The sequence below is a fragment of the Gambusia affinis genome, linkage group LG12 (assembly GCF_019740435.1).
Source record: "Gambusia affinis linkage group LG12, SWU_Gaff_1.0, whole genome shotgun sequence".
Classification (NCBI taxonomy): Eukaryota; Metazoa; Chordata; class Actinopteri; order Cyprinodontiformes; family Poeciliidae; genus Gambusia; species Gambusia affinis.
In genome coordinates this window covers 17,326,535-17,352,963 of record NC_057879.1, presented here as the reverse complement: position 1 = coordinate 17,352,963, position 26,429 = coordinate 17,326,535, and the positions used below count along the sequence as shown (strand labels likewise).

At 37.9% G+C, this 26,429-nt stretch overlaps 3 protein-coding genes across 9 annotated transcripts; 2 read left to right on the top strand and 1 right to left on the bottom strand.

Moving 5' to 3' along the window:
• Positions 1 to 15: 15 nt before the first annotated feature.
• iba57 (iron-sulfur cluster assembly factor IBA57) lies at positions 16 to 2,701 on the top strand. The gene is made up of 3 exons (XM_044134704.1): positions 16 to 504; positions 1,604 to 1,953; positions 2,071 to 2,701. The coding sequence occupies exons 1-3, from the start codon at positions 146 to 148 to the stop codon at positions 2,460 to 2,462; spliced, it is 1,101 nt and encodes a 366-aa protein (XP_043990639.1). The 5' UTR covers positions 16 to 145; the 3' UTR covers positions 2,463 to 2,701.
• Positions 2,701 to 6,087, bottom strand: jmjd4 (jumonji domain containing 4). Of its 5 annotated transcripts, none has more exons than XM_044134698.1 (7): positions 5,946 to 6,087; positions 5,389 to 5,521; positions 5,098 to 5,263; positions 4,704 to 4,829; positions 4,334 to 4,601; positions 3,270 to 3,416; positions 2,701 to 3,179 (listed from the first exon to the last, which is right to left on the bottom strand). In XM_044134698.1, the coding sequence occupies exons 2-7, from the start codon at positions 5,483 to 5,485 to the stop codon at positions 2,844 to 2,846; spliced, it is 1,140 nt and encodes a 379-aa protein (XP_043990633.1). In that variant the 5' UTR covers positions 5,486 to 5,521; positions 5,946 to 6,087; the 3' UTR covers positions 2,701 to 2,843. The 5 variants fall into 5 exon arrangements, with proteins under 5 accessions (XP_043990633.1, XP_043990632.1, XP_043990631.1 ...); XM_044134697.1 differs by having other exon boundaries at positions 5,389 to 5,513; positions 6,003 to 6,078; XM_044134696.1 differs by having other exon boundaries at positions 5,389 to 5,513; positions 6,048 to 6,068.
• Positions 6,088 to 6,930: 843 nt separating this feature from the next.
• snap47 (synaptosome associated protein 47) lies at positions 6,931 to 15,034 on the top strand. 3 transcript variants are annotated; one of them, XM_044134692.1, is made up of 5 exons: positions 6,931 to 7,200; positions 7,320 to 7,841; positions 8,928 to 9,427; positions 9,710 to 9,837; positions 14,337 to 15,034. In XM_044134692.1, exons 2-5 carry the CDS (start codon positions 7,345 to 7,347, stop codon positions 14,481 to 14,483), a joined length of 1,272 nt encoding a protein of 423 aa, XP_043990627.1. In that variant the 5' UTR covers positions 6,931 to 7,200; positions 7,320 to 7,344; the 3' UTR covers positions 14,484 to 15,034. The 3 variants fall into 3 exon arrangements, with proteins under 3 accessions (XP_043990627.1, XP_043990628.1, XP_043990629.1); XM_044134693.1 differs by having other exon boundaries at positions 6,938 to 7,032; XM_044134694.1 differs by having other exon boundaries at positions 6,945 to 7,200; positions 9,713 to 9,837.
• The last annotated feature ends 11,395 nt before the right edge of the window (positions 15,035 to 26,429 follow it).

The window sequence follows — 26,429 nt, the reverse complement described above, 5'->3', positions numbered from 1 at the left end:
CACTGATTTCGTGCTACTCTATTTTGGAGCAATGCATTTTGGGAAACCAAGATGGCGTCCTCTGTGTTGATGTAGGGTATTGTGTTCTCAATTATGCAGATTGATTACGTTATAATTAAAAGAGTTTAATAACTATTATACTGCTATGTTACCGTTTAATATGGCAGGTTTTAATTTTATCCGGGGAGCGTTCACTAGCCTCGGTGTTAAAATCGGAAAACACAACGGTTTGTCCGAGTCGCTTCTCTGGGGCGTTGCAACTCCAGTAAGGATCCGGGTCCGAAAGTACACTCAGGAGTCCGGTAAAGATGGCCACGGCCAGTTTGTTTGTTACCAGCTTCCGCATAGGACCTTGCTGAAGATTCAAGGACCGGACACAAGCCCGTTTCTCCAGGGGATTATAACCAATGACATGAGGCTACTAGAGGAGCCTAGGTGCACTGCCATGTATTCACACATGCTGAATGTGCAGGGACGAACCCTGTATGATATCCTGTTGTACAGGTGAGAAAGATTTGCACTTATTTGCTCAATATTTCTTGTTTGTTCACCTTTAACTAACTATAAAGTGACACTTCTTTGCTGACAGTTCTGAAGCTTGTCGTAAGTGAGAGAAACAGCCATGTATAGAAAGACAAAAACATGTAAACGGGGTCCTGCAAAAGTAAATACTCCGGGAAGATGCTGAAATGTTTCACCATTCTTCTTTCCAAAGAAGCTTAAGCTCAGTCAGACTGGACGAAGAGAGTCTTAACATCTCAATCTTAACTGAATATAGATCAGAGTGGTCCATTTTTACACTTCCTATGTTTTCATTTAAACTATTCCACTGCAGCTTCGCCTGGATTTATGTGAACATTTTTCTAAACTGTTAGCCCTTTTATTAACAAATGCTTCACTTTCTGTTGATCTATGGCTTAACGGGATATAGATAAATACTTTGGTACAACAAAATGCAACACATACAGGCTGCGCTATAGCTGACATTAGATAAGACACAGGGTACACCCTGCACAAGTTATCAACTTGTGCAGGGTGTTGATAAAAAACTGCACAAGTTGATAAAAGAAAATAACTTGGGCATCAAAGTAATATTTCACACAGGCATAACTAGACTATGCAAAAACCATTCAATCTGTTTGCCGTGGTTGGGTTGTTTCCACTAATCGCTGTCATGGCCACAGCTTATAGAGCCAGGTTATCATTCAGCGATCTAAAAATAATCAACATGGGATGTTAAGTTCTCCATCATAGAATATTTTATAGTTTATATCAACCAAACAATTGTCCAAACGCAGCATCAAATCTTCATCATAATGACTGAACAAGAAAAGAATCAATTCCAGATCTTAACCTGGTTAAAATGGTGGGACCTTCAAATAGTTGTATGTAGATATGCTTGCAAAGTCAAAACTGGTGAATGGAGATAAGTGTTGCAGGAAATGAGGGAGACCCGAGGTCCAATTAGCATCGTTTTTTTTTTAAAAAGGGAATCTCATAACTGCCACAATTTTCAGATCCTCATCCAGGCTAGTTGGCATATACTGTAATTTGAGATTGTTGCAATATAAAGCCTGCACATACTTGCTGTGTTTCCCTCCAGTTTGAAAGAAGCAGAAGGAGGATGTGGTGTTTTCTTGGAGTGTGATAGCACAGTGGAAAACTCAATCCTGAAACACTTGAAGGTGTACAAGATCCGGAGGAAGGTGAGCATCAGCCTCTGTCCGGAGCTGTCTGTGTGGGCAGTACTTTCACAGCAAAGCAACCCAGATCAAGAGGCCAGGAAACCTGAGATGTCTGCCCCGGAAAAAGCTGTGGTATGGGAGGCTGATCCTCGAGCTGTGCAGATGGGATGGAGACTGGTGTTGCAAAATCAGCTTAACCCCTGGGAAATCATTGCATCTTGTCAAAAAGGAGACACAGTGGATTACCACAAACATCGCTACTCAATAGGTACGATCAACGACTAAGAAGATAGTTTTTGCCAGATAACAACAAACAGTTTGAGTAGTCTTAGTGTATACCCTTGATATTCTGTGACAACTTTTATTTTTCTCTGCTTCCATGCAGGACTTCCTGAGGGAGTAGACGATCTTCCCCCTGGAGTTGCACTACCACTGGAGTCTAACCTCGTCTACATGCAGGGTATCAGCTTCAGCAAGGGTTGCTACATCGGTCAGGAGCTCACGGCCAGGACTTATCACACTGGGGTGACTCGGAAACGCCTCATGCCAGTCCGCTTCTCATCTCCGGTCCAACAACTCGAGGAAGGAACCGCACTCCAGACGCAGTCGGGCAAGCCAGCTGGTAAACACCGATCGGGCGTCGGGGAGCTGGGTCTAAGCCTAATCCGCACTGCTCACGCCAAAGAAGTGTTGACGCTGAAGTCTTCCGACGACACCTTAGTGACACTTGAAGTCTTTGTGCCAGACTGGTGGCCTAAAGACATGGAAATTAACTGAAGAGGAGGTTGTTTTGTTGCTCCTTGAAATGTGACATGGATCACATTTGACAGATTTATGACCAACAAAACCCTCAAGTAGAGTTTGTTACACTGCCATTGCTTTAAACATGTTGTGTCTGAACCAAAACCTGCTTATTTATCTCAAATGTATTCTTTATCATTTATAGAAAATTGTATATCTAAAAGATGATGCTTTATTGGTGCCTATTAAAAACTGAAAATAAAAGCAACACAAACACTATTCTTTCTGCTTTTTATATTTCGGTGCAAAAACAAAATTCAGACGGACAAAAGCAGGACTTTAGACAGCAATAAATGTCATTGCTTTATGACAACATTTTTCATACTTAATGTGGCACTTGTTTAGATGTTGGGCACATTATTCCTGATAAAGGAGATGCTGCCCTCTGGTGGACTGTATAGTGTCTCTGATCTGCTGTAACAAGGTTTCAGGTTGCAAAGTCGAGGTTGAATGATCAAGCCGCTTAAAGTCGTCGTTGCACAGTAGGCATTCAATAATATGTGCCACTCTCTGTAGGTCAAAGGCAGCGTGGTAAGGTCCAAGAGCGGTGAGGGTCTCTGAGAGATGCCGGGAGTAATCAGAGGAATCGCCAGAAGTGCAGGCATTCAAGAAGGCCATTCGACTTTCAGCAACAATTTTCAGAAAGGAAGCAAATTCACTGTAGTCAATGCCAGAGCAGGCTTTCATAATGACCTGAAGGAAACATCAACCAATATTCACTACCACATTTTAAGTATTTCTTGCATATTTCCGAATGACTGAATAATCTCATGCACACAGTACCTGGCAATGCTGATGCCATGAATCCATTGTGTTTCTCCACTCCTCTATCTCTTTCTGAACAGAAGACAGCTCATTCTGTAGGAACTGCCACATGATGTCAATATTGCAGCCATTAAGCCAATTATGATTAATAGAGATGGTGTCCTCCTATTAAAAAAACAAACAAAAAAAATATATAAAGAAAAACTAAATTGTATACTTTGTTTCATGCTTGATATCATAAAAAATGTATTTCCATAATTTGGTTCAAGATGTGAAACTAAGATTCTTAGTGGAATATCACCAGTGTTTGTTTCTGTTAATTTCTGATAATTTTGAGGACTATAGGCTACAGCTAAAGAAAGCCTCACGTAAATTAAATTACTTGTTAAGCCAAACCAAAACATTAACTTTTTGAAGAAACATGCTCATAAAGTAAAAAATATGAATTTATACCAAAATCTGCGAGAAGCACGAATAATTTTGGTAAAGAAGAGCATTGCATTTTATCTGGTGTTCAAATAATAATTATATTCATTGTCTGGTGACCCAGAGTCTGGAGGCAGAATGAAGAATGGCAGAATTCAAGTTGGTTCAGATCCAGTGTCACACTTCTACAGTTACTGATGATTTGGGGGGCCATGTTGTCTGTTGGTGTCAGTCTACTGGCTTCTATCAATTCAAATGCCAGCAGGGGAATATACCAGGATATTTTGGAGCTCTAAAAGTTTCCCTCTCCTGACAAGATTTACATACAGTAGATGCAAATTTTTACAGTCAAGCTTAGCTGGGTGCCTGGCCAAAATAATCAATACCTGGTTAATGACACTGTGTTTCACTGGTCAGAACACTGGCCAGACCTCAACCCCACAAATAATCTAAACAGTATTGTCAAGAGGAAGAAAATGATGAAAGGCAGCAGATCAAGCAACTCGGATGATATGAAGGAAACTATTAAAGCAACCCGCGTTTCCTTTAACACCTCAGTAGAGACGCATGCTGATCTCCATGCAGAGATTCTAACTATATTCTAATTATCTCAGATGCATCTTTACACAAATGTACATATTTTTTTCTCTTCTCACCAGATTATAAACTTGGTGGTGCCAGCCACTTGGCACAAAAATAATTTCACCAGCCTCTTGAATAATTTCAAGAGGTTGGCAAGCTTCTTCAAACTGTGGGAAAAGGCCTCTGTCTTGCAGTTCAGCTGAAGTAACATCATAAGGGAGGTTTCCATGGGTGTCTCGTAGAAAGTCCTCCTGACCCGGAGGATACAGCAGCCACTTCTTCCTGCCACAGATATTTGCAGACCAGCTGTACGAGCGGAACACATCAGCATGGAAAGGGGTCCTGGAGACAACAAGTACAATGGAGTTTTCTCTAAAAGATTTAAAAGATAACCCCTGTCCTATGATGTCAATACAGTTGGATCATACATTAAGATTTTTATACCATGAGCCTTTGGGTCCCATGTAGACAAACCGGTAGTCATCCACTTCAAGTGTATCCCAGTATTCATTAAGCCAATCAGAAGAAAAGAAGACTGGTGTAGTGTAAAGATTATGGTCTGGAAAATCTCTGTAGAATAACATACATATGAAAGTTGTTAGTGAACAAAATTAGCAAGCTAAATTCATGTAGCTACTTGATAGCTTAGCAGTACCTTTAATATTGCAGTTTAAAGAATTTCAGACAAAAAAATTTAAAAAATACATAATTTCTATCTCATCACGTTTTTCAAAATGGACATGACTTATTGTGGAAGTTTTAATCATATGCAATCTTGTTTCCTACGTTATACATGCATATACAAGACAAATTGTATTCTTCTGAATAATCCTTGTACCTTGACATATGCCAGTCTTTAAGATAGAGGCATCCTTTGGGTGATGAGTGCCCATTCTGGATGTACTCCTTCCAGTAACGTATAAATTCCTTCAATGGCATTACTTGTTTGGGGTTGGCATTGTATTCCTTCGCATTACAGTTTGCAACTGGGACAGGAGTCTCATCTATAAAAAAAAAAAGAAAAGAAAAAAAGGGGGGGGGGGGGTGGCAAGAAAATACAATAATAATAGTCAGTTAATATGACGATATTCGTTGCAGCTGTGGATGAATAATTAGTCTTGTTATTTACCAAACTCTTGCAGCAGTATCTGAAAATTAGGTTTGCCCTCTTCTGTCACCCATTGTTTTCTACATTTCCAGTCTTCTGTGAATCTTCTTGAGAACATGCACGGGTGATTAGGCAGCAAGTACTTCCTGAAAAACTTAGAGTAGTTCAGCTCTTTGTCAATGTAGTCAACAAAATGCGAAGACCAAAACTGCTCATATGACTGTCGTGGCATTTTGACAAGGCTGCTGCAGTTATGGTACGCGTTTCTGTCCATGGTGGTAAACAGGACCCCGGCTAACAGGCTACCAAGCTTAGCTAACTGCTACACCGAAAAGCGAGTGAACAAATTAGAATACGTCCGCCATCTGTTTTATTGGAAATTTAAATACATTTTAACGGGTTTTGTATCTCTTTTTTTCCACTACAACAGGTCGCCATTTGACTAATATTTCTTAAGGGCGCAAACATAACACCGACACCTTTTCTGCTTATGTCAGTAACATTGACATTTAGTTTCTTTATCGCTAAGGCTGCCGTAACTCGGATGTATCCATTAAATTTACCGTCGTAGTCATTACCTGTTACTGAACCCCCTTCACAAGAACAGTGACATTTAACTGTGTAGTGCAGCTGACCTAGGCATAGAAGAACAAACGCAGCATGTGAGTGCATGACTTCACGTCAACGGTACCGCCATGTTGTGGGTGGCATGTTGGGAAATCAGCGTGACACTAGCATTTGCATTCTATTTTATTTAATATTTTTTGGAAATGTTGTATTTAATATAAACAAATAACGTCATGTAAACTGTTAACCCATCTATGGTTATCTCTCTCTCTTTTTTTCCTCTGTGTGTGGGTGTACGTTTGCTTCTAATATCTTTTGGGGACAATTTTCCTGGTGTTTGTGTGTGCGTGTGTGTGGGAACAAAAATAGAAATATTTAAACTGAAAATAATTTAGCTGACTTCTCTTCACCAATTACATGGAATTAGCTTTTTTATTGCTTACCCTACTTGTGGAATGTTATTCCTAAGCAGTTGCAATAGCAATAACATTATGATCATTTTTATTATTGATGATTACCACTTGAATACGAGTAAGAATTTTCTATCTGCCATTTAATATTATATGACAAAGGAAAATTGTTTAATCATTATATGGCTTAGACGTTTTGTAACGGATAGTAAACAATTTAAAATAAATTGTGTAAATGATTTTAAATTGTAAACTATTCAAGGTGAATTTATAAATTATTGAAAGAGAATTTTCCAAATTATGAATGTTGCAGATTGTTTATAGATGTTTGTCTGTTTTGATAAACATTGTTAGTGGTTTAAATTTTGTTTTGTTTAATAGTATTTGTACTTTGTAATGTTTATTTGTTTGTTTTGTACGTACCTGATAACTGTTTTAGTCATTTAAACTTAAACGAATAATTCAAAATTAGATGACCATAAACTGATGTTTTACTTCGAAAAAGTTTCCACATATACTTGTGCTGCTTTACAAGTTTAGCTTGCCACTCGAAATACGGCGGACTCGCTTACGCGTGTTTAATAGGTGACAAGAATCCAGAAGTGCTTTCAAGTCGGAAGGTTAACGCGTCCGTACCCAGATGTGACATCACTTCCGTGATAAACAACGTTAGTAGGAAGAATAGGAGGTAACGTCATGCCCAGGCTGGTGTTTTCGCTGTATATATTACGTTGAAAAGACATTTACCCAAGAGGAAGCAGGATAATTTAAATACAATAACATTTTGTGGTGCGGATGACAAAACGGAATTTGTCTGATCAGAGTTCATTAGTTTGCCTGCTTCACTTTGAGGAAAGTATGTTCCTAACCAGGACACACACTTATACACACTGCAAAGCAGACTCATAACTGTGTAGATTAACCTAGCAGCAACGTATGTATGTTGGCACTGAAACTTATCTGCCTTTCACCTAGGTAAACTTGCTTCACTGCCTTCAAGATGAGCCGGGATGCTACCATCCACAGCTGGCCTGGCTCTTATTACATCAACAGTGAGAAGAGGTGGGAGAGCGGAACCCTGTCCCTCACCAGGACCATGGTGCGCTTCATCTCAAGCCAGAGCAAGGAGTGTCTCACCAGCTTCCGCCTGTCCAGTGTCATGGAGATGAAGATGGAGTCATCTAGTTTCATCTTCAGCACCCTCACAGTGCTGGAGGAGGGAAACATCAAGCACTGGTTTGGTTCTCTTAAGCCCAACCGGGTGGTGGTTATTAACGTGCTTGAGCATTTCTGGAGAGAGCGGCTTCTTTCACCCACCTCAGAGGCTCGGGGGGCCGAAGGCCGTCCTTCAAAGGGAAGGGAGCTGATCAGCCTTGTGGCGGGAGCTCAGAGAAGACTGGAGGACACTGGCAGAGTCCTTAGCCACCAGGGAGAGCAGTTTGACAACACGATGCAAGGATTGGAGAAGATTGACTCTGATCTGGGTGTTGCTGATAAGTAATTATCAATTTTCGTAATTGAGCTACTTTTACTACATTTTTTTCTGTCAAAGCTGAAAACAGTAACAATGTAATAATCGCATGCAGATCACTAAAAATGAGCACAAATAAGTGCATCTCTATGATGTGAAAGGAAAATGATGCATGGTTTGCAAATCTTTTTTTTTTCTCTTCCAAATATAATCTTAGAAGTGTTGGCTGCACATGTATTCACCCCTGTCCTGGACCAATTGGTTGCTTTGCTTCAAAACAGTTTTATCTTGCACTAACAGTTTAAGTTTGATGTCCTGCTGCATGCATGATTTCTTATGACTTTTTTTTCTAACTGTGGCTTTAATCTTGCTACTCTTCTGTTGAGGAAGCGTAGTGATCTGGTTGCCGCTTGTGTTTCAGGTGAGGGCTGGGCTTGGCCATGTGATATTTGTATGGTCACTAAACAGGTGATGGTTATGCCTAATATTTTGCATCCATTGTTATTATGGTTTGTTGAACTTAAGCAGAGAAACAATATGGGTGGTATGGGTGGTTTTACATGGTGTCAAAATTGTAGGGTAATGTAATATATAATATTGATTATTGCCCATATCAGCAATTAATATTAATATTGGATATCAATATCAGCCCACATTTTCATATCAGTTTATCCTTAGTTTGCAGTTGCCCTTTCTCTTTGAATTTTTGAATGATGGAGTGAACAGTGTAACCACTCAGACTTTTCTATCTGGCGAGTTGTTTGGTCTTCATAATGTTGTTTGCTCTCTAATGTCTGGTTCTTGTTTTCAAACTTGGGGTCTTCTGAAGGTAATTGGTCAGGCTGGATTTCATTTAGGGTGTCAGAGTAAAGGGGGCTGGAAAGAAATCATCATCTTGTAAAATTTTTATTTGTAAAAATGTTTATTAATAGAAAACACATTTTCTCCCTTTAACTTCACAGTTATATATCGTGTTGAGTTGGTCACCAGTAGTTGTATCAGATCTCAATAAAACATATCTAAGTTTGTGACTGAAACATAAGAGAGCATAAAAAAGTTCAAAGGTTACAGGTATTTTTACAGGGCACTTTATGTTATTTGTGTCTCTTCAGACTTCTTTCAGAACTTGAGTCTCCATCTTGGTGGCCTTTCGGCAAACTCCCCTGGAAGACTCAGCAGGAGGCCAAGGCTGAGGACGCCTCCAAGGCTGCAGCTGCCATCTCCGCGGGCAAAGTGTCCAGCAGAAGCAAAGTGATCGCGTGTATCCCCGCAGTGGTGTCCAAAGGCGGAGACTCGGACTTGAAACCTGGTTGTTTGCTGGTGCTAGTGTCCTCGCTGGAGGTGCGAGACACCAACTGCCACCTCCTCCACCGATTTGAACGCAACGAAATCGACGAAATTAGGGTGCACAGCCCCTACGAGATCACAGTCAGGCAGCGGTTCATAGGGAAACCAGATATATGTTACAGGTTCCTGTCAGCCAAGATGCCAGAGGCCATGTCTGTGTTAGAGATGCAGTACAAAAAGAAGATAGAGTTTACAAGTGAATACGTAGCCTTCAAAGCAACTCCGCTTTCATCTCCTGACAAGGAAGGGACGATCTGGAATGACGGTAAAGCAAATGTTTTTTGTTCTTTTGCCATGCTGGATATATATTTGACCACTGAGTGGCAGTAATGATCTATGTTCTCAGCTTGAAGCATTCAGAAGCGCATCCACATTCAAAAACATTTCACCACAGTTATTGGTGTTTCTTTGTGACAAAAATATATTCGGATGAGTCAATTCACCCTGATTGCCTCAGTTGCTGCACTCAGAGTTTGCTGTCTGGTTTTCTTATAAACAACATATTGTATTCACACTGCACTTTTTCACCACCTCCACCCAATGGAAGCAGGTTTGATGCAGAAGTGCCAAGACACAGAGCTCCCAGTGGAGGTCCCGGCAGGAGAGCTGTCCCAGCTGCAGGTGCAAACCCTCCAGCCGTCTGTCAGTCAGGCTGAGGCCCAGGAACTCAAGCAGGTGAGAAAGCTGGATTTCCATTCCCTGCATAAAAAAAATATAGCTGCACTATGGAGGTCTTAAACAGTTTCATATTTGTATAAACAAGACAGGTGGCTGAGCTGAAAAAGCCCACATGTGTTCTGCATAGTGTCTCAAAATGACGTTTGCTGTTATTGTAAATAATCTTACAGTTACAGCAACATGTATTTTCATGTTTCCATTCCAAGCCACAATTTTCTGCTATGATTTTTATTTTTTATCCCATGTATTTAAATGTTATTTGGTGAGCCCACAAACCAAAAGTCCATCCTGGGTTTAAGAGAGGAAAAGAAGTACGGTCAGTTATTTGGTCAGTGCCTTTTCCATTCAGTACCTCACAGCGCTGAGAGCTGTTACAGACATGGTCTGTGGTGGCAAGAACTAAACAGTGACGCAAATTCAGGCGCATTACGCTGACATTTTTTTCTTATGTTTGTGACTCACTGCTTGAGGTTGCTGAGATCTTGAAATTACATGTGAAACTTACAGTAACTAATTTTTGCTTTGTTCCATAAGTTTGAACCATGTAAGACTAAAATAATTGAATGACTGTAAGATTTACCTACTGCATACACTCACTAGCTGCTGTTTTAGGTAGACTTGTTCAGTTGCTTGAAATCAGTCAATTATGTGGTAACCATCTAGGCATCTATATTCAGGGAAGTTTAAAGGAAGCAATAGAATGTGGAAGAAAGGAGGACAAAGACACTTTTAACATGGCACTGATGTTGGGGCCAGATGAACTGTACTGAGTACTTCAGAAACAGTGGAGCTGCAGGACTATCATGCACATTCATCTCTGAGATTTATAGAAAACTGTCTTTAAAAAAAACAAAGTACCATATTCAAGGAGGGCCAGGTGTGTTAGCAAAAAAGGCCTTGATGGTAGCCAAGAAGAATGAGCAGATTAGTTTGAGATGATAGAAAGACAACAGCAGAACACTGTCTCTGAACACAAAGTGTCCAGCCTTGAAGCTGATGGTGTAATTGGCAGGAGAACGGATTATGTGCCACTCCTGTTATCTAAAAATTGCAAACATGGACCACAGCTCACACCAAACTTGACCAATAATATTGCCTGATCTAATGAGTTTTAATTTCAGCTGTGACCTTGAGATAATAGAGACAGGATTCAGTTTAAGCATGAAAGCATTGATTCCCTCCTGTCTTTTATTTATTGTTTACACTGATCCTGGTGATGTGCTGAAGTAGGAAATTTCAATTGTCAAGCTTTCTGCCATTAGTACCAACTGAGTTTTTTTTTTTAACTCCAAAGTCTACTTATAGTGTTGTTGCTAACCATTTCCATCCCATTATGACCACAGTGTATCTTATAATGGCTACTTACAGCAGCATAACAAGTATAAATCAATCAATCAATCAATCAATCAATCAATCAATCAATAAAATTTTATTTGTATAGCACATTTCAGCAGCGAGGCATTTCTAAGTGCTTTACATCAAATCAAACACAGAATTATATCAGATTATCTCAAAAGAGTCAGTGAGTTTTACTCTACTCTAATGGTCTCCTTGGTTACCAAATCTCAATCTGTAATATAGAACAACGTTTGGATGTTGTGGCATTCCACAACATCCCAAAGTTGTTCTTTGCATACTCACATGCATACTAGCATCGTGGGTGTGCTGTCAATGAATCCGCAGCGACTGGAGGGTGCTATCATGTCAATATAAATCACAATCTCTGAGAAATATTTCTGACACCTTGTTGATTCTATTCCACAAAAACGTAAGGCAGTCCTGAATGCAAAAGGGGAATCTACGATGTACTAGCAAAGTGTGCCTAATAAAAAGGTAGATCAGTTGAAGACTCTACTACTCAGTCCAAAGTCATATGATAGCTTGTGTGATTGCAGAGCAGCCAGAAAGCTGAAGTCACCAAAGCTCTCTGGGCCACCCATTTCTCAAAGCCTTAGGTTTGACAAGTCTACAAGAGTTCCTGATGGTGCTACAATATTCTTTGAACACACTTCATGACTATTCAGCTATCCCTGTGATTCACTGTTATGACCCTTCACTATAAATTTAGTTAAATATTGCACAGCGCTTCGCTGCTGCTTTGGCGTAAAAGCTATGTCTTAAATAAACGTTTGAAAGCATTTACCAGCACTGGGTCGGTCGTAAAGCTCAGCTTGGCCATTGTGCTTTCAAATGTTTTATTGTCCTCTGCTGATAAGGGTTCACAGGCTGCCAATTCTAGGACTCCATGCAGTACTAGTGCACACACCACGTTCCTAACATAATTCAAGATGACAATCTAGTCTTAGATACACTGTCTTAGACAGTGTATTTAGATTCAGTGTTCCAAGGCCTGATTTAAGTGCAGATACCTGTACTGCATTGCCGTCCACTGCCATAACTAGAATAATGACCCTGAGTTTATAGCCAGAGTTAATACAATGGCTTAGATCATTAAACCATAATTACCAGGCTGAAAGGAAAACACAATGCGAACAAGAAAATACATAAAGATGGCATTAGTAAAAGTAGAATTAAGACTAAAGAATATCTATTTGGTTTAACACTAGACTGGAAGAAGATCCATACTGTTGCCTCTCTGATATTGTAAAACTTAAGTCAGAATAGGTTGGATTTGTTTAAATGTTGCTTTTGCAAGAAGAACAACCCCACTTTCTTCACCTTTTCCCTTACTACTTCTGCACTTCATCTGCATACAGTCAGTAAACTAGCAATCCTGTTGTAGATCAGTACAAAACGGAACTTTTGAATCTGAACCATGTCTGAATGTTGAACATTTACTAAGAAATAAATGTGATGAACCATAAAAACTGCTTACTATTTGAGACACAAAAATCTTTTGTGCCGTACAGACCTGTGATGTGTTGAATTTCTTATTCGTTTTTCTGTTTTTCATGTCTAAACCACCTCACAATGCGCTCTACTGTTTTTGTGATTTTTGCTCATATTATTATGTGAGCTGTAGCCTAAATGTTTAATTTTGGAGGTTTTTCCATGATTTATAAACTCGCTATTGTGTAAGCAATGACTGAAAATACTGCAAGGTATGATGCCGTCATGTCATTTTAGTTTAGAGTGTGAAGTCACAGACCCGAGTGAGTGAATGCACGTGTTTCTTGGAGTGTATTGACATTATCTGCTTTCTAATCCGTTGCCTGTGGTTGTTTTCATGCCCTTGTGAAATGTCCACAGAAAGCAGCTGGTAAAACCTGACATATCAGCTACTACACGATCATGGTTTGTGTGAGTGTGTATAAAATAATACAAGTTTAGACACGAGTTTGGTATAGTTTGAAGTGAGTGTTTATTGGGTTTTGCATGGCAGAGTGCAGTATATTTAAACTGTCCTCCCATTAATCATCACAAAAATGTTTTTTAGACCATGGACATAGAGTCACAATATTCCCTAAACTTACAGAAAGTAGTACATAAACAACATTGTTTAGCAACGCTCCCCTGAGAGAAGATAACATTTCTTTCTTGCTGTATTGGCAAGTTGTGGTAGCTGAATACCCTTTCTATCCTCGGCATTAACTTATTGCATCACAGGTTCACAGACATTAAACATCAAAACATATTCCTTGAGAGTAAAAGAAAAAACATGACAGTGCTTTAAATTAAGACTGATGCCCAATGTATTTGCAGACATTTTAACACCCAGATGAAAATGTTATGCCTATAAAAAAAGTATTCATACCCATACAAGTTTTTCAAAAATTTTTCCCATAATGACCACAAGTTTCAAATGATTTTATTGGAATTTCATAGACCAACACAAAACACATGTACAATCTGAAACAGAAAGAAATTCTTTTGGGGTCTAGGATCTGCAGTTTTCGCCCATTCCTTTTTTTTAAAAAAAAAATAGCCAAAATTCAGCCAGATTGGCCAAAGAATATGCTGCAATTCAAATCAACTCTTTCTCTTCCTTAATGTAAAGGTTTTAGGTAAAAAAAAATGTAGGCAGAGCGTGACCTTCTAGAATGTGAGATTCTTCCACCTGAGTGCATATCTGCTGCTTGTCCTTACCCTGGGCCTTTTGGGTTTTTTTATAAAGTAATACCGGTAGTCAGTCTAGGTCAGGTGTGGGCAACTCCAGGCCTCGAGGGCCGGTCTCCTGCAACTTTTAGATGTGTCTCTATTTCAACACACCTGAGTCAAATAATGAGGTCATTAGCAGGATTCTGGAGAACTTGACTGCTCTTAGGAGGTGATTCAGCTGTTGGATTAAAGTGTGTTGGACCACGGAGACATCTAAGATTTGCAGGACACTGGCCCTTGAGGACCAGAATTTCCCCACAATATGGCGGCCCTCACTCTAAAACACCTTAAGAGTGCTCTATTGGTTTGTGATTTTGACATAGTCATCCCGTTATGTTGTTACGTGGTTACCCGTGCTCTCTCAGGAGGCTGACATGTTGTGAAAATATTGACCCAACTGAATATATCCTCCTGTGCTGTGTTATGTTTGTAAGCAGATGCTGATGCAGCTAAAGAACCTTGCACTGGAGGCAGAGACAGAGCTAGAACGCCAGGACGAAGTCCTGGATGTCCTGACAAGCTCAACAGACCGAGCCACCATGAACATTGGGAAGCACACATGTCGCATGAAAAGACTGCTGTAGAGGAAAGACTGTTGAAGAAAAATAAGCATGTCGCTTCATGATGTGGCTTAGATGGCCTTCTGCTCAAAGAAAGCATTAAAAACTGACACATGGTTTTGATAGTTCTTAAGATTTAGTGCTACTTAAAAATGTAACTGGATGGATCTCTAATTTGTAGGGCGGTCCTGAGGTGTTCCCACAAGTCTAGTTTAAATATTACTTGCTGTGAAAATAGAACTTTGGTTCTTCACTGCAATTAGGCAACACATACCGTAGAAGTTTGCAATACTTCTTTAACAGAAAATACTGTTTTAAGCTTTATTTATTTAGCTGCTTAAAATGTATTTTTTTTTTAAAGTATGAGCTTCAGTTTGCCAAATCAGTGTTTAGCATTTTAAAAACATCACCTCGAGCCACGTCATCTCTTTTTTTTTAAGATTCGAAAGGATACAGTTCATTTCTCTCTTCCCAGTGATGCATTTGTTCTAGATAATGTATTGTAACAATTCAATTTTATGTTTCTCAGGTTATATGTTTCACTTTTTTAAAAAAGAGTCTCTGTCTCTTTCTTATGCATGTGTCTGTATGACTTGTTTTACTGAAATAAGGGAAAATGTTATTTGAAAAAAAAAAATCAATATATAGTTGAACACTAATAAAACTTTGGACATTCTATGAAAAGAGAGAATTTACACATTTATCTTTAGGATTAATTTATTTGGTGTACATTACAAGCTCATATGTTAACATTACAAATCCTTTGTTTTTTAAACTGAACTTTTATGTTTTAACCTTTTAATTTTTTATTTGCTCTGAGTGTTTTTTTTGTTGTTTGTTTTGGTGAAAGAAAATGCGAGAGAGGTACAGGAGGCAATATACCTCATGTCATGAGGTAAAGATTTGACCTAGAGATTTGCTACTAAACTGGAGCATGTCAAAGTAACTAGGTGTATTGCTGTATATTTGATGCATCTATACCAACGTCTGAAATGATCTACATCTATTTCTACTGTTAACTTAATTTGTCATTGGATGTTAGTAATTAGCTTCAAATATCAGTAAGATTCACCTCATTTTTCCTTCTATTGTATTCACTGAATGAGTCTGTGTAGCATAACGTGCAATAAAATTGAAGTAAGCTCAGCAAATATACATATTTTTAATTTTAAAATGTTTGTGGAACCTCTAATTAGCAAATTGAATGGTTTGTTAAAATAATTGTCGGTTATGTTATGACTCATTGCAGTTGCCGTCTGCAGAACTTTTCTCTTTTTTTTTTTTTTTTTTTTTTACTGCTCATTGTTTTTCTTCGCTCCTCTTGCCTTCTTCCATTGAGTGAAGTAGGAAATCAATATGAGCCAATAACATCTTTTGACATAAAACTGCTTACTGTCATTTTAATTATTTTATTAAGTAATACCACTAACATATCTTACTTTAAGCTGGTCTTAATTGCTTTTCATTTTTAGTAACCGCATTAAAAGAGCAATTTAAACAAGAACAAATATATTGCCAAGCCGTAAGAAAATTCCAGATAAATCTTGTTTTGATAGAGTCAAAATATGCTGTTTTTTCATGCACATATTGCTCAAATATATTTTATACTGAAATTGATTTTGGATTCAAACCCCATGACTCATTGCTTGGAGTATGTTGAGATCAGCAAAAACTACAAAGATGGCCATATTTTGAATCAGAAATAAGAAAACTATTTTTTTTGTATCATAATTAATGACTGTAAGCCTGCTGATTAGCAACAAAGAAAATGATGGGATGAGATGGAACTTTTTTTTTTTTTGTCATAAGTTGGCATTCACCGCTGTGTTGAATAACAGGCAGACGGATCTCCCAAAAATGCTTTAAAATGTGAGGCTAGTTGCTGATTTATAAGGTTACTAGAGTACTCTTTGTTTACATGGGTAAATTGCCATGTAGGTTTTCACTTTATGAACTCACATTCAAACTTTAATGCCTTGGGCCACCATTTTCTTCAGTGTTGATGCCCAAAAGAAACTTTTTATATTATTGCCATTCCTCTGCAAGTTTCCACTTCCTGGTCAATAAAAATAGTGATTTTTTATTTTTTCAGATAAAAATAAAAATAACTATTGTGAGCCACAAATCGGAACACAATTAAAAAGAAAAAGTCATCAAATTGATATATTCCCACCAAATTGTGTAGCCAATACCCTAATGCCAAAGTGCTCTAAAAGTTTACATTTGTGTCACAGGGTTTTACATTTATAAATCACAGTATGAAGTATGTATATTTTGTATGCAAACATGTATTTTCCGTGAGCAGTGAGGTCTGAAAACTAACCCAGATGGTCTGTGCTTGCTATTACTACCAGCTGCAGGAATACTAATGGTAAAGTTTCAAACTTGTTAGCAAAAAGTCCTATTTACACAGAGGAAATTAACATAAACATGGTTTTAACTTCTTTGGAAGATGTTTACATTACTCTGTGGACAGATTTTGTCAACAAGTTAACATGCTAATTACAAAACATTTAGTGGAAGTTGACATACAAAAGGTACGATTTGATTTGTGTAAATCGTGGTCTTAGGGATCTTCCATTATGTGGCTGTTGTTTAGTTTTTAAGTGATGAAAATCTATTAAAGCAGTTACATTTTTTATGACATTTTGACCTAAACATAATCAACAATTTGTGCCATAGAACTTGGTATTAAAAGAGAGGTATTCAAAAGAAGGCAGACAGCCTCATTCCAGTATGGTCCCAGTGAGCGTAAACTTATCACTGCCATGAAAAATTGGATCATGAAAACACTTAGCACAACACAGAGCTCTTACTCTTGTATTACACTATAAATATTCTTGCCCAGATGAGAGTGATTTAATTGTGGGCCATTTATTTTGTTGATTCCACTGATAAACAGTGAAATGTTTGGAAGTTCCGAACTTCAGAAGCACGGCACATGGTTTCTTGAATTCCAACCCATAAAAAAAAAAAAAAAAAAAAAAAAAAAGCTTAGGGAAACAGACTACACGCTGGCGTGGTTTTGAAGCAGCACTCGCAATACGAGGAAGTGGCGGCGGTCTCGTCTGACCACAGATACATGAGATCCGGCTTTGCCTTCTAAACGGATGGTATGGAGACACAAGGGATTTTGTTGGCCTTGACTTCCAAGCCTGTTTACATGATAGTCCTGTGGTAAGAGCTTTCATTCAAAGAGGCATGTCTCTACTGAAGGCACATCACTCAGTGCTTACAAAAAAGAAGAAAAAAAAACAGCTCAAGACTGTGGGCAACGAGGGCATGAGGGTTGCACTGCAGTCCAAATGATGAAGTCATATTTCTTTTCAATGGAGTTTTCAGTGTTTATAAAAAAAAAATTAAAATAAAAATCTGCTCTTTTGCTCAATTTCCATTTAGCATTGTAGAGTCACTTCAGTTCTAATACATAAATTATGAAAGTTAATATTACACATCTGAAAGTATGAATTGTGTGTTAATTAAGCCAGATCCAGACACGAGTGAATTACTACAGAAAATCTCAGTTTTAGTCTGTTTGGCTTTATCTGAGTATAACATCCTGATTCTTGACTCACATCCTGGACAGACCCTCACTATTGCAGGTGTTGCTACGTTTTCTTTTGCTGTGGGAGTTTCTGGTTTCAGGAAACAAGGTCCTGTGCTTAACATTAGAACTGGGAGAATACATTCCTGGAAAGAAGGTGCCTGAGCAATACCAGGGGGTCAATGTACTCTCTCAAATAAAAAGTGGCATGACTCTTTACATTGACATTTTCTGTATTCCTCTTACTATGAGACGTTTTTTTCTTATTTTTTAAGGCAAAGTTATACATCATATAGAGGTCAGCATGTGGATTTATATTTAACCTTGATTTTATTTAATGTCCATCCGTGAAAATATGTTGTTTGGATTTGAGTCTATGGTTTCTATCTACTCATGAATTTGCTCAGCATGGCTGTTATGGTACTTTCCCAGATGCTGAGCTGCATGCTGAAATCATGTGCTGTTGCTCATTTTAATGTTTTTGTTGATCTTTCAGTGGTTTGATTCTTGGTTTTCTGGCTTTTCCCATTTCTGTGCAACATGGATAACATCGACAGGGCCAAACCAAACTTGGCCGCTGTTTTTTACAGCAGTGTCAGTCTCAAATTCACTCCAGGTGAAATCTGACATTACAGCTAACCTGATGTCTGTTCAGCAACTTAAATGTGAACAGTGTATTGTTTGCTGATTTTATTACCGTTACATAGGGTGCTATGCCTCCACCACAGGCATTGGTGGAGGATAACCTTTGAAGAAATATTGTACTAGAACAGTAGCTTGGAGACCTACCAAACTGGCACCCATGAAGGCCTTTTAAAGGAGCTTACATTGCCCATAACTGACAACAGTGATGAATTTACAAATTGTATTTTTCTCTACACACTCAGATTCTGCCTTACTTGTGAAGGTAAAATTGCATTATAGCAACGCAGCAATCAAAATGTTATTTAAAGGAACGTCTGAAAAAAAAAACTGACTTTTTCTTCAAATTTGATCAAGGTCCACCCTCATGTGCACAGGCATATCCTAGTCTTCTTTGCAGTACTTCTATGCAGTGCTTATGCAAATCTTCATTTTCTCAAAATACTCTGTTTGTGTCTTACCTGTGATGGTAAATGTGCACTACAGCAACAGCTATCAAAATGTTATTTAGAGGACAGTGTCTGTCACTCCACCTGAACTCTGTAAGTCCATCTCTAGTTAGTTAATCTATAAAAAGTCAATTCAGTTTGATGCTATGTGTGGTGGATGGATGAAAATTAAAATACTGAAATACAATCACTCTGCAGCTGTATTCAGACTCTCTTAATTTGGCTCAGATGAGAAAAAAAGTAGACACAGCTGAAGCTGATTTTTGTGGCTAAACATGTAGAAGGAACATATGGAGAGAGATGTGCTTGATTTAATGCAATCTGTGGACATAAGCAGACATTCTGTACTCACAGAAGTAAAAAAAAAGTATAAAATGGGCAAAAAACAGCTACAGTTACCCAGGTGGTCTGGGTGTTAACTCTTTAATAAAGCTAGTCAAAGCTACAGTATGAAGTAGTATGAAGTGTGTTGAGCACTCTTCCTGCAAGACTTGTGTTCTTGCTTACCTTAAATCGAGGATTTAAATTGAACAATTCTGAGTAGTAGCCTTTTCTTTTCACCTTTATTTGCATCTATTAACAATGTGGGAGAACATATCTAAAACAACATTCCATCAGAAACTCTTGTTCCAGATGACGTGACACATTTTAAGAGAGTTATAAAGAAAAATTAGGAGTCAATAGAGAGACTGCTCTTGATTTATTTCTATTTCAGTGTTAATAGATTTGGTGGCTCTAAAATATAAAGATATTTAATCTTCATTGTTTTAGTTTATCTCTTATTTCAATTTAATTTATGATTACTAATTCATTATTGCTTAATTAGTGATAATTTTTAGATGCATAGAAAATACACTAACCTGGCCACCAATATCTGGAGAGATTTACAGTTTTTATTATTCAGCAACAATGCTAACAAACATTAGTGGTATTGCCTAAATTACATTCCAAGCTTTTTCAGGTGGTAAAACTATTGGGCTTAAAATAAGTGTTTTCAGCAGGCAAACTCTCATGTCTTCACTTTATCCATTTCACATGATTTAAAACAGCAAATGTGGCTTCTTAAAGTGAAACGTAGTGGGTGTTTTGCTTTCATCCCTCTAAAAGACATGTTGAATCCTTCTGTTTTGTTTAGTTCTAGTTCTGAACAACAGTTAAGCATTATCAAATTTGATTCCCTTTTTGATGACAAGATTGTGTACTTATCTAAAGGTCATCTATGTGCGCCTCCCACGAGCAGGTTGTCAGGGCATCGGCCAGTTCACATAGCATTGGTACTTTTACAAGTCAGCCCCCCCAGAAACCCTTAGCGAGTGTGTTTTTAGTGGCTCTTACTGCAAATGGAAACACTTAACTCCCACAATAAATTACCCACCAGACTGTTGCCACACTGCAGAACCCCAGCGTTTGGAGCTATGGATTTATATTTCATTAGTATGTATTTAAATCTGCTATGCTGTAATGACTTTGGTTGAAATTAACTGATAAAAGGGCTAGAAATAAATGAGTCAAGTAAAGTTTGTTGCACCAGCCAGCAGGGGTGGATGTCTGATTAAAGCTAAGGATGTGTTCCCCAGTCACCTCATTGTTGGCTGACACTGGGGTCATTTTAGGATAAAAATACACTTTCTTGGCTACTTATTTTCTGTAGTAAGTAAACAGTCATTAGTATGGCAGGCCATTGATCTCAAGGACAACACTGGCATTAAGTCTAAACTATTGTTTATGCTGTGGCAGGGTAATTAAAAGGGACAGTCATACGGTCTGTGCTGTTTAATAGTGGATCCATAACAAAAACAGTAATAACAACTCCTGGAGGTCAAGATCTGGACACCACTTAAACATGCAGAAAAGCATAGCCTGTCTAAAATCGCTGTATTGGATGTCAAGGCTTGTTAGGAAATAAGGACCTCATCTAGGTTCCTTGCTAGCTGGGAGCCTAATCCTAATTATCATTCCAGCAAACATATGCATTTGACCACTGAGTGACGTAATCACAGCTGACCAAACAGATTGTTGTTAAAATATTGCCTTGCTGTTATAGGTACGATGTGACTGCGTTGTGTGTTCACCAAGAGCTGCCGCAAGAATAACAAACACAGCTGAATTTGGGGTTTGCGTTTCAGCAGGATGGCGGCACATGCAGCGTCTGGGTGGGACAAACGATAGTAGCCATGGACAGCATGCATTGGTTCTTTGCCTTTATGGTAAAACTTGTCACTAGAGATTAATGTAATGATCCACCAATTTCTGAATACACAAGTTTGTGAATACCCCTAAAATTTTGTGTCCATTTTTTGTGGCAAAGAATGACAAAAGAAAAAAAAAAATGCTAGAATAAATTTACCCGGGGCCTGCCAAAGTATAAAATCACAAAAAAATGAAATTTATGTCATTTAGGTTTGTGGCTGTAGCACGGCAACATTTGAAAAAGTTCAAAGAGTACTTTTGCAAGGCTCCTTACATGTTTTAAATGATCTCTCCAAAAAGTGGTTCAAAAGTTATACTGGGACAATAGACTGCATCTCTAATGAGGGTGTGGACCATCAGCTTCAGGCTGAAATCATTTTCTTTTAATAACTTCCAAAGTGAAGCCGGCAGCTTAATGTCATGAGCTGGAACGTTTGAAGTCAGTGAAACCACAAATCAAGAGAATAATTGTAATCATTTTTGGTTTGGGAGTGGGTTTAAAGGAAAAACAAAGTAAAAGTTCTGGTGTGATCTTGGATCAGAAATCTGTCCTCGAGTTTCAGCGCAACTAAAAACATATTTTTTCAGGTTGTCTTCATATTTTTTAAAAAGGAAATTAGCAACAAAAGAAAAACATATTTCTATATATACGAGGTGTCATGTTCTTGAGTCTATTTCAGTTTGTTCAACCATACAGCTCTTTTTTATATTTTCTCTTTTAGTTACTTTGTTTCCATAACTGAACAGTTTTTTGAACAACACCTATTTTGTAAAGACCTTCTGCAATCCCAAATGGTTTGTTCTTGTAACCCCAGTTGAGCAGCCAGCAACTATGTAATTGGAGAAGATTGAGTACACACAGCAGAACCATAGCCTGGTGAGCTCTTGAGAAACTGAAACAAAGATTACCAGATGTTTACCCTGCCCTTCCATATGTGAAGCGAAAGATGAACTTACCCGCCGACTGCAAGAGGCAGACTGAATGAGTGACTACTACTACTATTACTGGTAAGAGAAGCTACAATGCAGCTCGAGTTTGAAACCAGTGCAAAACAATGACGTGTTACCTTGTTTGGTTTTCCTCTAAAAGGAAATCTAGTGTTCCTCAGAATATTACTCAGGAATCCCCTTCGACTGATGGAAACCATGAAGCCGTCCAAAAAAAAGCGCCATAATTCAGCTGTCTGGTTTCAATTAAAGGATATTAAATATCAAAGACAATCACTCCCATTTTTAAGAGCAAGTTTTATGGGTTCCTGGTTTATTTTGATTGGAAATTTGTGGGTGGAGCACATGCTAATAGATATGGAAAACTTGCACCTGTGGTACAGCAATGTTTTGAGTGTCAGAAACACTGACTGTTTGCATACTTTTCTTCTGAGAGGGAGCCTGGCTTTATCCAAGGAACAATTCCAGACTGGGCCTGACCTGTGGGATTGTCTGGAATAAAAGTCTGCACAGTATTTGTAAGATTGTAAGCTTTGACTTGCTGTGTGTAATTTATGTCATCAATCATTGTTATTGACTAGCCTCGTCAATAACAAAGCAGCAGATTCTTTGGTAAAAATAGTAACCATGCATGGAATTAGATTTTTTTTTTTTCCTGACTTGAAACATTAAATTCATGTCAGACATCAGACTTTAAAAATTGAGTTTCGCAACAATGACCACACAGCAGTCCAAAGTAAAACCTATGAAGAGGTTCAAAATATGTCAAATACAATTAAGCAAGATTGTTTTTCCCACATTGTTCACTATCAGTGCACCTGCTCTTGGTCATTAGATAAAACTAATGACTTTTATTTTTTGATGGGTTTAAAACTGGATGGAATAACACAACTCCTTTGTGTTATTTTTTGCTGTTTTAAACACATTCTTGTTTGAATATAATCATTTCAGGCTACAGAAAACAAGAACTGTAAAGTCAAGCTTAATCTGTTGGCACTTTAAAATAGCTACTTTGAATTGTATTATTGTTTTTTTTTCTTCTTCATAAATTCAAGAATAACTAATGTTAACTTAAATAAAGTTGTGACTTCTGACTTTAATTAGCACAGGTATAGCAACTGAAAACTGCCTATATCAATAAGTCCGTGTGTCGGGCGGATCTTTTACATTCCATCCATTCTGGTGATTGAGAAGTAGAATCACCATGTATATATATAAACACAAAAAAATTGAGTTTTTCTCCACCCTACTTTGTGGTTTTCAGGATTTGATGGGGATCTGCATTATGTGTAGTCTTCTTTCATTAGTGGTAAGCTTTGATGTTGAGATTAGAGAGTGCATGATTGAATATTGCTTGTGTATGAAAACAGGAAGACATATAATGACAGATTCCCTTTTATTAAAAAAGTTGCCTGTGTTGTGACAAAAGAATGCACGCATAACCTAGAATTACCTGGTTTTCAGCAATAACTGGTAAAAGAAATATCTTCAACAAGCAATTATAATCTACTCATTCATTCCTTATATACTTTTGCATTTATTACCATGTCAAATTTTTCTTAAAGTCCCTACTATAAAGGAGCATAACACATAGGTTTCTTCTTAAACAACTTCAGAATTACTTGATGGTACACTGAGCTGTAATTTGAAGAACTGTTTCTCTTGCATGATTTAGTCATCTTTTAGTACTTTAATACTTGATTATGAGGATTGATCATGTAACTATACCATGCAACAGTGTCTTTTAGGATGTGAACTTTGCATGGTTTGTTACTTGTCATAAAAAAGTAGAGTTAAAAAAATTTGATTATTGAAATAAAATGCCTGAAAGCAGAGGATCCAGAAAAATACATGTTAAAGGAAGCAGGAAACGGCAAAACAGTAGTCAATAATGTGCTTGCAAATATGTTGAGTTACTTATTTTTACTAGAATTGTTAAGAGAGAAGACAGATGATGATAACTGTCAAAAAGAAAAATCTGATTTGTAGTGCCTGGAGATGAAATGTAAAGCATCTAACAGCTGAATTAGAATTGCAGGTATGTGTTCAGATGTTTCTCTGGCCAGAGTGAGGGTTGCATAAATTCAAAAAGGGAACACAGATTTTAGCATGCAACCACAGTCTCAGGCTGACGCTAACCTTTTATTTTCAAACATGAAGTAAGAGATCACAGTCATACTTCCTAGGCTTATAAATTTCTTTTATTTGTGGACATCTGCTGTGTCTGTACAACTGTTTCCAGCGACAGGATTTATGGTTTCTACAACAAATAACTCACTGCATTTGATGGTAGTTTGGTGTAAACCACAAACTTTCAAATCCCTGCACTCTATTCAAAATGCCCTTTAATGTCCAGATGAGAGACACACCTGGATTACCCCACTGACATCTATTGGAATTTTGAATTTAAATGTAAAATTGTAAGATTTCTTCCCTGTGAAATAAGTTAATTTCAGACAAGGATTTCAGTTTTTGATTACAATCCCTATTTCTGGATCATAGATGAGGCTCTGTACATAAACATGGCAGTAGATCAAGACTCTTTATTTCGGCTTTGTTTTTTCTTCCCTGTAAGCGACCAGGATGCTTGTGATATTCCATCTATTCATCTCCTTCTCCATTCACTTTGTGTGACCTGCAAATAAGGCATTCCTTTAGAAAAGGAGTCAAATGACAGTTAAACCATTTTGGACTCCAAAAACCATTTTCCTTCATGTCTATAGGTCACATTAGCCTCCTTGTATGATTCTTTAGTTTTATAGGTCCACTGTGCAATATTATGACATTTTTTCCAGGTGTTATTTGAAGTGATTTCATATAAAAAGTCATTTGCTGTGAAATTGTTATGGTTTTTATACACGCACACCTGCAGTTGATATGTTCTCCTTCAGGTCTGTGGGGAGGTAATAACCACCATCGACTTAATGAATTCTTAGGACACATCCTGCATTTTTACGGTCCACTGAAAAGGTTCTGAGAGCCTGTTACCCTTCTGACGCAGTAAATGATCTTATAACAATGTCACCATGACAATTTGTGTTATTTTCTTCATGTGTCAGTTTGCCTTTTTAGAATCGTTTGAAACCCAGAGCATTTATTTTATCTCTTGCACATTTTTGTAAGTAACTGTGACCATCAGATTTTATGCTTTGAGTAGATTTTCCTACTTGGATGCAACCCAGCTTCTTTTTTTTCCTCTTGATGATCCAGGGATTCACTCCACCATGTGCTTTTAAAGAAGCACAGAAAACTGCCTCCTTTGAACAATTTGAATGATGAAGTCCCTTTTCATTAAGCTGTACCTACATCTGGGATCATTTCTCCACAGTTATCAAGGTATGACTTGCAAATTACACTTGAAACTTGGGTCTTTTTGCTAGGGCTTTTATTTTTGCTATTTATGCAAAGCTGACATGGCAGAGTTTGGAAGTACCTTTTCAAGTGGGTGTTGTAGGCCCAACGGCCAAGTAAGTACAAGTATTTTCTCTCCACCAACCAAAATATCCAGCATTTTGGTCTATCCAGCAACTTTCAAAAGGAGCAGACTATTTTAAAAAGTGAAGTGTTTGAAATTAACCAGTCTTTTTGCTTAACAATGGAGAAGGCCTTATAGTACACATGCTTCATGTGGACCATATTTCCTCAGTTGTCATCAGGACACTGTCGTGTTAGAGTACCCCATTATCTGACATATTAGTGTCAGATAATGTCGCTTAACTGGGGTGACAGTTAAGGGGTTAAACAGTCTCTCCCAACCTCAACTAATTCTTATTTTTGCTCTTCTTTTACTCCTAAATTCTCATTCAACTTGTGTGGAACCTTTTCCCTTAGACATGACAAGAAACTTTATCATGAGTATGAAAAATCAGAAAAGCACCTTGGATGGGTGAACTGAAGTGACATCACCATTAACACACCAAGACTCCCTGTTGTGGATGATCATCAACATAGCTTCCACTGTGGAAACATTCTTTCTTGGTGTGTGTCTGCTTTGACATATCTACATTCTTCATCACACTGAAAGAAAAAAAAAAAGAACAGTTTTAAATAATATTTGTCTTGTAATGAGATTCTCTGCAGGGACCAGGGGGGTTACAGAACACACTTACAGACGAGTCATGACATGACTCACCCCACCAAACAGCATCAACAAATATGTGCCTAATGTTAATGACACCATGTCTCGAACATTAAAAG

What these genes read in the sequence shown, in the direction of transcription:
- jmjd4 (XM_044134695.1), bottom strand. Translation starts at nt 5,641, where the DNA reads ATGGACAGAAACGCGTACCATAACTGCAGCAGCCTTGTCAAAATGCCA. An exon ending in GATACTGCTGCAAGAGTTTG is followed by an intron (nt 5,264 to 5,388) that starts GTAAATAACAAG and finishes TTTTTTTTATAG; the next exon opens with ATGAGACTCCTGTCCCAGTT. An exon ending in ACCACCAAGTTTATAATCTG is followed by an intron (nt 3,417 to 4,333) that starts GTGAGAAGAGAA and finishes TTTTTTTAATAG; the next exon opens with GAGGACACCATCTCTATTAA.
- iba57 (XM_044134704.1), top strand. Translation starts at nt 146, where the DNA reads ATGTTACCGTTTAATATGGCAGGTTTTAATTTTATCCGGGGAGCGTTC. An exon ending in TATGATATCCTGTTGTACAG is followed by an intron (nt 505 to 1,603) that starts GTGAGAAAGATT and finishes GTTTCCCTCCAG; the next exon opens with TTTGAAAGAAGCAGAAGGAG. An exon ending in CAAACATCGCTACTCAATAG is followed by an intron (nt 1,954 to 2,070) that starts GTACGATCAACG and finishes GCTTCCATGCAG; the next exon opens with GACTTCCTGAGGGAGTAGAC.
- snap47 (XM_044134692.1), top strand. Translation starts at nt 7,345, where the DNA reads ATGAGCCGGGATGCTACCATCCACAGCTGGCCTGGCTCTTATTACATC. An exon ending in GATCTGGGTGTTGCTGATAA is followed by an intron (nt 7,842 to 8,927) that starts GTAATTATCAAT and finishes GTGTCTCTTCAG; the next exon opens with ACTTCTTTCAGAACTTGAGT. An exon ending in AGGGACGATCTGGAATGACG is followed by an intron (nt 9,428 to 9,709) that starts GTAAAGCAAATG and finishes ACCCAATGGAAG; the next exon opens with CAGGTTTGATGCAGAAGTGC.